This window comes from Martes martes (genome assembly GCF_963455335.1).
Source record: "Martes martes genome assembly, chromosome: 7".
Taxonomy (NCBI): Eukaryota; Metazoa; Chordata; class Mammalia; order Carnivora; family Mustelidae; genus Martes; species Martes martes.
Window position 1 is genome coordinate 80,349,462 of NC_137894.1, and position 12,539 is coordinate 80,362,000.

At 35.6% G+C, this 12,539-nt stretch overlaps 1 protein-coding gene across 1 annotated transcript in view; it reads left to right on the forward strand.

Moving 5' to 3' along the window:
- NUBPL (NUBP iron-sulfur cluster assembly factor, mitochondrial) overlaps positions 1 to 9,514 on the forward strand; it is a 200,773-nt gene extending 191,259 nt beyond the window's left edge. Inside the window, exons 10-11 of the mRNA XM_080808849.1 lie at positions 472 to 554; positions 7,452 to 9,514. Coding sequence (XP_080664975.1) covers positions 472 to 554; positions 7,452 to 7,514 — 146 coding nt within the window. The 3' untranslated portion in view covers positions 7,515 to 9,514. The remainder of the gene's footprint in view (positions 1 to 471; positions 555 to 7,451) is intronic.
- The last annotated feature ends 3,025 nt before the right edge of the window (positions 9,515 to 12,539 follow it).

Below are 12,539 nucleotides of genomic sequence, written 5' to 3' on the forward strand. Positions count from 1 at the left end.
CTCATCTGCCAATATCAGGAAGATAATTTTGTTACACTTTTTTTTTTTTATGAATTTGTCTCCCCATCTTTTTGTCTTCATTTCTTCTTATTGCTTGGTACGATGTGTCTATATCAGATATTACAGAGAGAAATACTTTTACAAATGTCTTCCAAGCCATTTCTTGCTGGAAGACCTCCAGCAAAGAATAAATCAGAGGCCTTATCCCTTGATCACCTGCCACATAGCTTTCATATATACATCACACAATCCCGGAACTACCCTCAAATGAAATACGTTGGCCCTAATTTTCATTTGAAATTCCTTTTTCAGAGATTTAGCAACTTGAAGATAGTCATAGTTCAAGTTGACTTGAATGAATTTAATTTAAACTTTTTTTGTATGTTTTTTTTTCTGAAGTTCAAATAGTGAAATTCCAAATGCCTATGTAAACTTTTGTAGTATTAATGGATGTCTGGTTGGCTCTTTTAGGAGACATTCCCTTACATCTTAATATAAGGGAAACTTCAGATACAGGCCAGCCGATTGTGTTTTCACAGCCTGAAAGTGATGAGGTAAGTGATGTTTTTATATATGTATTTTAGTGTCTTTTTACAGGATATATACTTTTTGATATTTACAAAGAAAATTGGGAAGATCCAGTTTATTTGCAATGCATTTTTAAACAAAGATAAGTTAATTTATTTAAAGCATCTTTAAATAACTATTTTATATCATAAGCATATCAGTGCTTGCTCTGAATTATTATCTGAACAAGTTTACCTGCAAAGGCCTATCACCTAGCCAGCTTTCTCATGAAGAACACAAATAACGAGTGTTTATAAAATTCTTGTTTTTCTGGCTAGCAGTATCTAACTACCCAAGATTACCATATTTCAGTATTAGAAGTTCAGCTGATTGTTAGGAGAAGGAAAACTGACGTAAAAAAGTATTGAGTTGGGGGCACCTGGGTGAGGCAGTCGATTGAGCGTCCCAGTTGGCTTCAGCTCGGGTCATGATCTTGGGGTTGTGAGATAGAGCCCCGTATCAGGCTCCACTCTCAGTGAATGGTCTGCTTGAAATTTTCTCTCCCTTTCCCTCTGCCTCTCCCACTTGTGCTGTTTTTCTAAAATAAATAAACCTTAAAAAAAAAAAAAAGAAAGTATTAAGTTGGATATAAGGAAGTTGTTTTATGCATTAGAGATGGGATTTTCACTATTTATTTTGATAAATATGATTGAGGAGGTAAGGTAAAAACTGGTTGTGTTTCATGAGCCAACGTCATTGGAGATACAGTTGATAGATTTTCAAGACTGCTGAAGCTTTACGACTTTAAGAATAAAATCTTTTATTTTACTCTCTTTTTTAGATAGGAATAAAATTAATCATATATATTTATTCTGTCCTAAGTAGCACTTGCTATGTAATTTAGAAGCTCAGCCATCATCTGGATGCATCAGTTTTGATGTAGTTTTTGTGCTTCTTTGCTGAAAAGCCCCAGTCAGCCTTCTTACAGTTACTCCTTTTTGTTTTTCCTTAGCTAATGGGTTTAACTTTATAGTACTATTATTTGGCTATCCATAACTACTACTACTTTCATTCCTTTCTTCCTTTCTCAAATCTTGTGTGAACTGGAAAATAAAAGAGCTGAGGTTGGTTAAAGCTAAAAATAAAGTGAGGGTAAAAATGATGGTCAGGAATCTTGGATAAGTAAAGTACCTTCATTTAGAGTTCTTTCTTTCAGGGGCCCAAGGTCTTTTCCCTTTCTTAAGAGTCCAAAGTTATGGCGTAGGTAATTAAGTTGCGGGGGATATGATCTCTGAGGAAATAGAGTATAATGTGTAGCACTTATCATTGTGTTTCTTTTCTCTGACTTATAGGTAGTAAATGTTAAATTTCCTTTTCAGTCTTTTCTTAGAAATCTTCCAGATAAGCAAAAACTGTAACCCTTTATTATTCTCATAATTAGTCTGCCAACCCAGCTACCATAGGTGTACTTTATGTAGAGGATGAAAGTTGTATGAAATTCGAGTGTGTTTTAATTACATACTTTTAAAAAAAAAGATTTTATTTATTTGACCGAGAGATATCACAAGTAGGCAAAGAGGCAGGCACAGAGAGTGGGGGAAGCAGGCTCCCCACCGAGCAGAGAGCCTGACGGAGGAGCTGGATCCCAGGACCCCGAGATCATGACCCGAGCTGAAGGCAGAGGCTTAACCCACTGAGCCACCCAAGAGCCCCTAATGACATACTTTTTTTTTTTTTTAAGATTTTATTTATTTATTTCACAGACAGGCAGAGATCACAAATAGGCAGAGAGGCAGGCAGAGAGAGGAAGGGAAGCAGGCTCCCTGCCGAGCAGGGAGCCTGATGCAGGCAGGGCTTGATCCCAGAACCCTGGGATCATGACCTGAGCCGAAGGCAAAGGCTTTAACCCACTGAGCCACCCAGATGCCCCCCTAATTACATACTTTTAAATGCCTCCGAAGAATAGACTAAAGACATTCTATGGTGATTTCTTATGACCAAGAATAATTACTTACTAGATTATATCAATTACGAGTTTAGATTTTTAAATATTTTCTCCACCTATCCGTTATTACTTTTTTCTTTGAGATTTCTGAAAAGAAGTAAAAGGAATGTAATAAAAGAGAAAACATAAAGCAACCATCAAAAGATAATGTGATTTAAAACTTTAAACAGTAGTGTCTGTAGTTTTTTGGAATTAAGTTTTTTTAATCTCATTTACATTTGCATAAACATTAGACCTATTATTTTACTGTTGCTCACTGACATTTATGAGAACAAGGACAGCCTAACCCTTTGTAGCTTGTGCTAGGTTTGATTTGGTGAGGTCTTGGCAAGAGTAGTGAGAATTTTATGTTCCAGATTGTCAACCTTAAATATGAAGACTTCTGAGCAATTTTAAGATTTAGGCATGGCCATGAAAAGAAAAAAAAAAAAATAGTGCCTTGTGTTTATTCTGTTTCCATGGAAATGATTACTTCCTACTCTTAGATTGCAGACATTCATTATTAGTAATCATCCTCCTAATAATAATAGCAATTACAGTGTACCAGATGCTGTCAGACATTTTACTTACATAATTTTATGCTCACAACAATTTAATGCAATGTATAAATAATCCCCATTTTACACATGAGGAAACTGAGGTGCAGGGAATTTAAATAATTTTCCCAAGGTTATAGAACTGATAAATGGTAAAATGTGATTAATAGACAAGTGTTTTCCTTGCAAACATTGGCATCTTTCCATTATATCACCTCCCAGGTCTTAGGTATGATTTCTTTAATTTGTTTTAAGAGGTAGTACAATACTTGGGTGCAGTAAATACATTATTTTATTTGATTCTCTTAACACATTTGTGAGATATGTATAATAATTTCCATTTTTCAGGTGAAGAAGCAAGGGTTCATTTATAATAAGGAACTGTCCAAGATAGTGCTAGAGGCTATTTCCCCTCACAGCTTTGACACTGTACTCTATACATTCTCTTACGAATGCAGTACTTCACTTCCTAATAAATTGCAGGATTAGTTCAGTGTCTGTGATGTACATTTAGACTAGCTTTCGGTTCACCTCCTATTCGAATGTATCACAGGATCCTTCTGTTTACTCTTGTGATGAATCTTGCCTCTTGATAACCTTTTTCTTTCCCTTTTTCCCTATGAACACCAACAGAAATATGCTCATAGGAGCTAGTCACAGCCCTCTCAGCAAATTCTGTTGTGTTTGTGGAAGCTTAATACCGATTCTACTTACATGTTTTTATTTAAAGAATAAAGTTTATACTTTTCAACATGATAAACTTCTGTGAAAGTTAATGGGACTGAACGAATAAAATTGTTAATCATTGGCCTCTTAGATCAACACTTTTTATTGTTTGCTTTTAGGGGTTGACCTACAAGTAAAATTATTAATTAGTAAAGGTTTCATTTTTAGCTTTTTGTTTTCTAACTCCACCTTCTCTGTTTTTCTATCACTCCCTCCTCCCAACCCCAGATTCCAGGACTGTCACTCTCTGCACAGCAGATCTTTTAAAATTGGGCAACAGGGACTTCATTCTCCCAGGAACATTTAACTTTCAGTGGACACAAACACTATAATGATAGTGATTAATTTCAGATATGATTTGTGCTGAATTTAAGTCATCATTAGAAAAGTTGTAAGGAGCTACTGCACCAATTAAAAAGCACCAGCAAAAAAAAAAAAAAAAAAAAGCACCAGCAAGCTGCTGCCTCCTCAGTCATTGGGCAAAATCTTCTGAACATGTGCACTGCTAGTGAAAGGGGAAAAATTGAAACTCCAAATATAGTAGTGTATAATAGCCAGCGAAAGCCACAGAGGAGGGGAGAGGAAGTGGACACTTCGGATTCAGAACTCTTAAATCCAGTAGCATTGCCTCTTGTTGGTGTGATTATAATTTCTAATTTAACTTTATCTACCTTTTGCCTTTGCTTGAGTCCAGGACACAAGTAGTGGACCCGTGATTGACTAATAATTTTGTGGTTTCATCCTTTTGTTATCAAGTAAAAAGTCTTAATATTGGCATACAGAAAGGTGTGCTATAAGGTATTCCTGGTAAAGACTTTCAAATATAAGTGGAAGCTTTATTATCTTAGAACTTCTAAATTATTACCTTATGATCTTAATATGAAATGATTGTATATGATAAAATAGAACTTCAGATATTTAAAAATAAAGACAAAGGAAAAAGTTCTCTATAAAACTTCTTGCACTTTGATTGCCATCCCTTTCCTTTAACTTGTTAATATAGAGCAGGCAAATGGAATCCAGCTGTCGTATCTGTGCTTCTGGATGGCCCAATAAAAGATCTTGAATAGAAGTGTTATTCTGTGGTATATTTGAGGTGATGAAAAGAGAGAGTATTAACAGTTTGAGAAGTCTAAATCATATTTTTTACATATGATACACATATTTGCCTTTTTGCTAGTTATGGATTAGACAAATCCATAGGTACTGTTCCTCATCCCAGGAGAAGTACCTGTGGGTACATGTTCATATGAACTCTTCAATGAGATTGTAAATTACCTGAGGATGTAACAGTAATAATAGCAACTACTAACTGTTTGCTTCTTTTGTGCCAGTACTGCACATACTTTATTATTACTTAATATTCCCCCAAATGCTTGAGATAGATACTGTTACTTCAGCCATTTTAGAGATGTGGAAACTGAGTCTTAGAAGGGTTAAATTAAGTAACTTGCCTAAGGCCTCATAGCTAATAAGCGATGGAGCTAAGATTTTAAACCATGCCTGTCTGATGTCAGAGCCTCAACTCCACAAGTGAGCTATTCTGCCTTCCTTTTGTATCATTACATCCCACAGATTTCCAAAACAGTAACTTGCATATGATAAGAACCAAAATGTATTTGTTGAAATGATACTGCATTGGCTGAAAAAATTCAATCTCAACAGTTTTGTAGAAATTGAAACTGAAACTAAGCACTTTCGGTGGTTTCTTAGCAAATGACAGTCTAATCATTACTTTGAGTGTGATATATTGAAAGTTTAAGCTTGGAGATAGTCCACTAAAAAACAAAGGTTAAATGTAGCAAATTTGATTATTCTGGAATCATTCAGCACTTTCTGTAGTCTGATGATTTATGTCTGTGATTTACCATAAGTAAGAATTTAAAAATGATAGAATGATAGATAGATTTAAAAATGATAGAATGATGGCCTTCTGTCAGCTTGCCTTAGTGAACTTTACATTTTCATCACAAAAATTTTAGACTTAAACGCTCAGAAAAGCTACTAGGACATAAAAGGTATTTACAAAGATGCATGGGTAAAAATCAGCACACTAGATTTAAGAGAAATATTTATTTACAAAGTATTATTTCCGTTTTTACACAAAACAGTTGTTTCTGTTAAGTATAGCAGAGAGTGAAACCATTTTTAGATAAAGCATTCTGATTAAAATTGCTTCTATTTTGGGTTTACTGTTTAATATGTAGTAGAAGGATCTAAGCTTTGGAGTTAGATGGACCCAGGTTTGAATATTTTCCAACTTACTGACTTTGTAACCTTGAGCAAACAACTCCCAGTTGTGTACTTTATCCAAGTTGAGTTGATGACGCTTGTTTTACATTAAGTGAGATTACTTATACAAAGTACTTGGTAGAGTAGGTACTAGATAAAAACAATTAAGGCTTTATTCATATTTCGAGAACTATTCTTTTTTTTTTTTTTAAATGAACTCATAGGTGAGATTTTAGCACTTTTCTGGTAAGATAAAGCATAATTCAGCTGTTAGGGCTCAAGTATGGTTTTTAAAAGTGAAAATGTGTGAAACACGCTTGAAACGTCTTCAAGTCTGGGTAAATAAACCTCAGATTGTTCTTTTATCATGCAGAGTTAGAGTTGGTCAGCCTAGGTTCAAAGACCAGATCATCCCATATTAACTGTAATGCTTTGGGCAAGACCGTTCACCTTTCTGGTTCTTGGTTTCCTTATCTTTAAGTGGGATTAATGACAGAATTTATCCCTTAGGGTAGCTGCAAGTTTAAATGAAACAGTAGTTGGTAGATATTAAGTACTCAAGTAAATTTTAGCTATTATCAGTCGTAGTAGATGTAGTAGTAGTAAGAGTAAGTAGCAGGGGTGGTGGCGGTAGTACATGCATAACTCCAAGTATGTAAATGTAGAAATTAATGGTTTTAGAAGATCTTACTATTGTGTCTTACAGATACTTTTTATAGATAAGATAGGGGAAATAAATAATATTTACATTGCAATTCTCTGGAACTTCTAAGATGCAGATGTCATGATCATTGATCTGACTGGGCCATGTAGGCTTTGGCTTAGTTTGTGATGCACAGTGGCTTGGGGGTTGCTCTTCGTATTCAGCTGCACTAAGGACCCCACAGAAGAAGAATGTAACAACTGATCCCAGGAATTCTTTCCTGGGATCCAAAATTCAGCAAGTGAAGAAGCCTATGAGGTGCTCACTGCTGGTACTGGATGCCATTCTCAGAGAGATAAGGAAGGTGCTTTCCAAAGATAAACCATAGAGTGGTAATAAACAGTCCTATTTAAAATGACTAACAGCTCTTATGCCAAAGAAGTTTTGGCAGTATCTGACTCAAGATATCAATTTGTCAGAAGAGGAAGATAAAATTTTTCTACAACTAGACTGGGTTGCTGGTTTGCTAAAATGGGAATTAGAGCTTAAAAACAGTAATTGCTAGTATTAAATATTTTTTCAGAAAGTCACCTTGTAAGTATTTGCCCCCTTAAGAATCTAAAATTCTTTTTACCCTGTCACACCTTTAGTGTACACAACAGCATCCTCTTGCTGCTGAATTTCCTCATCTCACTCAGCCTTTTCCCTATTCCGTTCAGGAGACAGCTCTGGCAAACAGTTCATGAGTCATTTGATGTCTCCTGGGGAGAAGTACAGAACAAATGAATCTCTTCTTTTCCAGGCCAAAGCTTACCTGAGGATTGCTGCAGAAGTGGTAAAAAGATTGCCACCACCTCTAGAGTGAGTTCCCCAAGTGTTCTGGAAATTTGCCTGGTGCTTAACAATAAGAAGACTTTCAGAAATCAGCGGTGTGGTGATGAAACCTACAGGAATTATAGCAATCATAATTGTTTTCTTGTATTTCTAAGGAAATAATGTCTTATTTTCAGATTTGATTTGCTAAGCAATGACTCACAAATAAAATTTTTATATATCGATGCTAACTGCTACATTTAGGAATTTTTCTGAAAGCTGATGTGTACCAACTGCACAGAACTGCATTTTTTTTGAATGAACTACCCCCAGGGGAATCATGAGTTTGTGTTAGAAGCCCAGCCTTCCATTCAGGAAAGAACTGTGCTCTTTTTGTGGTACTACAGAGTTAGTCATTTAAAGGATTTATTAAATTTGTGTGCTGATATGACTATGATGCTCTCCATCAGTCAGTTGGGTCTAGATTTAAATTTTGCCTTGGACTATCTTGGATACATTCTTAATAAAAATAAACCTCTGTTTCATCTGGACCAGGCTTTACCCTAGACTTACTAAATATAATCTGCAGGGGTAGACCTGGACATGTATATTTTTTAACAAGATTATAATGATTTTGATGATCTGATTATGATGGAAATAGAATAATAGGAAACAATTTATCAAGTGTTTTCTTGTCATTAGAGTTAATCTTCCATTCATATGAGTGAGGTACTGTTGTTATCTCCACTGTATAGAGGAGAAAACAGGTATGGGTGTGTTAAATGTCTTGCTAAAGGTTACTATTCCAGCAAGCGATGGAGCTGGAATTTGAACTTGGGCAGTGGGATACTGGATCCTTCCTTTTTTACACCAAGGAGCATATATTTATTTCAAAAGAGAAATGTGGTATTCAGCATTTCCTCAAACTTACTGGACTGTGAAAATCTCCCTTGTCCCCTTTTAGGAGCATTTCATGGAGTTCATGTTTCAAATGCTATGCTTTGAAAAACATTTATTTTTCTAATGGAGGCTCAGAGAAATTCAGGGGGCTTCTCAAGGTCAGGTAGCAAGATAGTTAGTTACAAAGTTGTAAGTACTGATAAGAATCATTGGTTGATAAAGAACCAGTCTATGATCTTTGGCAAATACCTTTACATCTTTTGCTTAGCCTCTGGCTTAAATAGCCAGAAAATTCGGCAAAGAGTTACATGTCATTATAAACATGTTTTCACACACTTATATTCACATTAAAAAAAACTGAACATGAGTGTTCATGGAATTTTTATTTGTAATAACTAAAAACAACCCAGAGTTTTTCTATGGGCAAGTAGTCAGATAAACTGATATATCCATACTGTGGAATATTAGTCTGCAGTATGAAAGAACAAACTATGGATACATGTAACAACAACAGTGAATTCAGAGAATTCACTGAATGAAAAAGCCAGTCCTTAAAGGTTTTATACCATATGGCTTCATTTATGGAACATTCTTGAAATGACAAAAATGATAGAAATGGAGAACAGATTAGTGGTTTCCAGAATTTAAGGGGGGAGGGTTGCAGGGGAGAGAATTATGCATGGCTATAAAAGGGCAACATAAGGAATCCTTGTGATGATGGAAATGTATTCTCTATTGTCACTGTGTCAATGTCAGTATCTTGGGAGCTATTGTACTATAGTTTTGCAAGATGTTATTATTGGAGGAAATTGGGTAAAAGGGCAAAATGGAATCTGCATTATTTCTTACAACTGCATGTGAATCTACAATTGCCTCAACATAAAAATAAAAGTTTAGGGGGCGCCTGGGTGACTCAGCCGTTAAGCGGCTGGCTGCCTTCGGCTCCCGACATGATCACAGGATCCTGGGATCAAGCCCCACATGGGACTCCCTGCTCCGTGAGAAGCCTGCTTTCCCTCTCCTACTCACCCTGCTTGTGTTCCCTCTCTCATTGTGTCTCTGTCAAATAAGTAAAATAAAATCTTTAAAAATAAATAAATAAGTGAATGAATGAATGAATGAATGTTTAAATAAACACATGCTGCTGTGTCTGAATTGAAATGACTTGGGCCAAATTATCCATGCTAATTAAAATCATGAATAGAAGTATTTGTGAATACACAGAAATCAACCTTCATCACTGTTAGAAGGAAATAATGACTTTAAGTTGTAGATATATATTTCTGTTTTTACATTTTTTTCAGACAAGGCTGATGTAAATAATCATTGAGCACTTCTAAATAACAAAAAGCATTTACTTGAACCAGGCATAACTTTACCTAGAAAAAGAATGATTTAAAGAAGCTCCAGAGACACTAAAAGTTGTGTGCCAATTTAATACATCTCATAGGGAAATGGGAAAGGTCTTTTTTTTTTTTCTCATAAATAATACGACTTAGAAAAGAGCTGCATGTAAAATCACCTGCCCTCTTCTCCTTTACCCTTGCCTACAAGTCTCTGCAGATTCTTCCAAGAAAGGCACTGAAAAGATGGTGGTTGGATTATATAGACAGGTTCATAAGTAGAAGAAGAAAAAGTAGCAATAAGAGCAAGAATGAAGCTTATTCCAAAATTTAGCCTATGACTGCCTTTGCTAAGCTTCAAAGAGCTGACTTTAAAGATAGACTGTCAAGCACAGCTGTTGTTAGGGATAGTATTTATTCCTTATTCTTCACATTTCCATAGAATGTAGAGAATTTCCATTCCACTCTCCAGGAGGCAAAGGCAAGCTGCCCCACTCACTCCATGCCAGGGAAGGAGGAGTGATGCATCTTATGGGTAAATTTCTACCTGTCTGCATTTCTTTGATTTCAACCAAATCCTGAGCTTTCTAAGGCAGGCTGCAGGGAAACTTGTCCATCTCAGCCTTGGACTTGGGTGTGCAAGTCCATCTAGGTCAGCAGTTGAGCATTTGGTAGCCCACTGTGGTCACATATCCTCTAATCCAGCTTTTTGTCAGTAAGATAGCTAATATTATTTACCTTTATCTGAATTCTGTGTATCTCAGTTCTAAACAGGGGAAGAATTCCACCCCACCACCAACCACCACATTCGAAAAACATACCAAATACCTTTCTAGAATCCTAGAAAATCAGAACCAAAAAGTACATTAGAGTTCAGATACTTACATCACTCCATCGGAAACACTTCTAATAAAAAAATAAGTTCACAAAAGCTGGAAGCTTTGTGGGGTGGGGGGAAGTGGGGAGAGGCTATAATGAAGTATTATACACACACACACACAGTAAAGCATGGGAGACATAAATATATAGGTCAGTTGTCTACAAAGTGGACACCCAGGTAACTACCAACCAGGTTAAGAAGTAAACCAACACTGACATCACAGAAGCCTCAGTATTTTCTCTCACAATTGTTGTGCTCTCCTTCCCTTACAAAAATAACCATATACTGATATCTTAATACCTAAGCTTATACCCTTCAACATTATAGTTTTGCCTATTTTTTGCAATTTATATTAAATGGAGTTATACAGTATTTTGCTGTATATTAATGACTTTTATTTTGCCCTATATTAACCGCTCTATATTGTTTCTGAGTTCCACATCTATTGCATATAGCAATTGTTCATATTATTTCCTATAGAACATTACATTGTTTGAATATACCCAACTTACCTGGTCCACTGTAGATGGATATTTGGATTGATTCCAATGTTTTATCCTTACAAGTAGTGCTGCTGTGCGCATTCTTGTACATATTTTCTTGGTATTCCACACTTAAATTTCCGTTAAGTTATTTCTGAGAGTGGAATTATTGGTAGTTGTTTAGTTGGTATCTCGTTGTGGTTTTAACTTGCATTTACTGGTTACAGATGAAGTTGTACCTTTACATGTATTTATTGGCTAATTAGATTTCCTCTTTTGTGTACTGTCAGTCAAATCTCTTGCACATTTTTCTATGTTGTTGGAGTGTTTATGAATCCTTGTCAGTTCTGTGTTGCAGATATCTTTCACACTCTATTTTGATTTGTCTGTCACTCTCTTAATGTTGTTGTTTTGACAATCAAATAATCTTAATTTTAACATATTCAAATTTATTATTTTTCTTTATGATTATTGATTTTTGTGCAGTGCCCCAAGGCCATGAAGATATTATCCTATGTTAATTTCTAGAAGTTTTAATATTGTTTTGCTTTCTATATTTAGTTCTATAATCCACTTGGAATTATTTTTTGGTTATTAGATTGAAGTAGCCTTTAAGTATTTTGTGGGCTTTTTTTTCTTGTGGTTATCTAATTGTTCACTGGGACAGTCTTTTCCTCTACTTTTCTGCAGTACCACCTTTGTTGTAAATTAAATGTCTGTGTTTCTATGGTTCTATTTCTGGACTTTTATTCTGAACCATTGGTTTATTTGTCTGCCTTTGCACCAATAATTCACTTTTTTGTTTATCATTACCTTGTTGTTCTTCAAAAATGTTTTGGCAATTCTTGATTTTTTTTCATTTTTATGTAAATTTTAGGACCAGCTTGTGACATTCCAAACAACATCAACCTACTGAAGGGTCTCAATTTTGCTGAGGTTGGAGAAGATTAGGAAGAGCATCATATAAGAAAAAACTGTATGATCTACAAAATCATAATTTTTCTTAAACCCACCAGAGATCCTAAGTTCCATTGCAGCCAAGTCATCTGAAATGTATGAAAAGACAGACCCCTTCAAGGAGCAACAGGATGCAAGTATACCTTTGGCAAAACACAGAAGAAAAAGATGACAAACTCCCTATAATAGCAGGTAGGAAATATCCAGTGAAAATTTTTAACAAATTGCTAAAAACTGAGTGTAGGATAACAGAGTAACAAGAACACCTGGAAGCTGCTATTGGAGGGGAGTTTGCACCCACTCGTAGGTTCTTCTCTATGGACCTCACAGGGTGCCCAAGAGAAGACTTGAGTGTGGGACAAGGGACTAGTGAAAGCCTTCTTGAGTAGTACAGGCCTGGAGAAGGAGAGTAGCTGATGCTTTGAGAAAAACACAAAATCTTTCCTGACTTTCCTTTCCTGTAAAACAAACACCAATAAGTCACTAGGGGAGGGTAGTAAAACTGTCCTCAGATG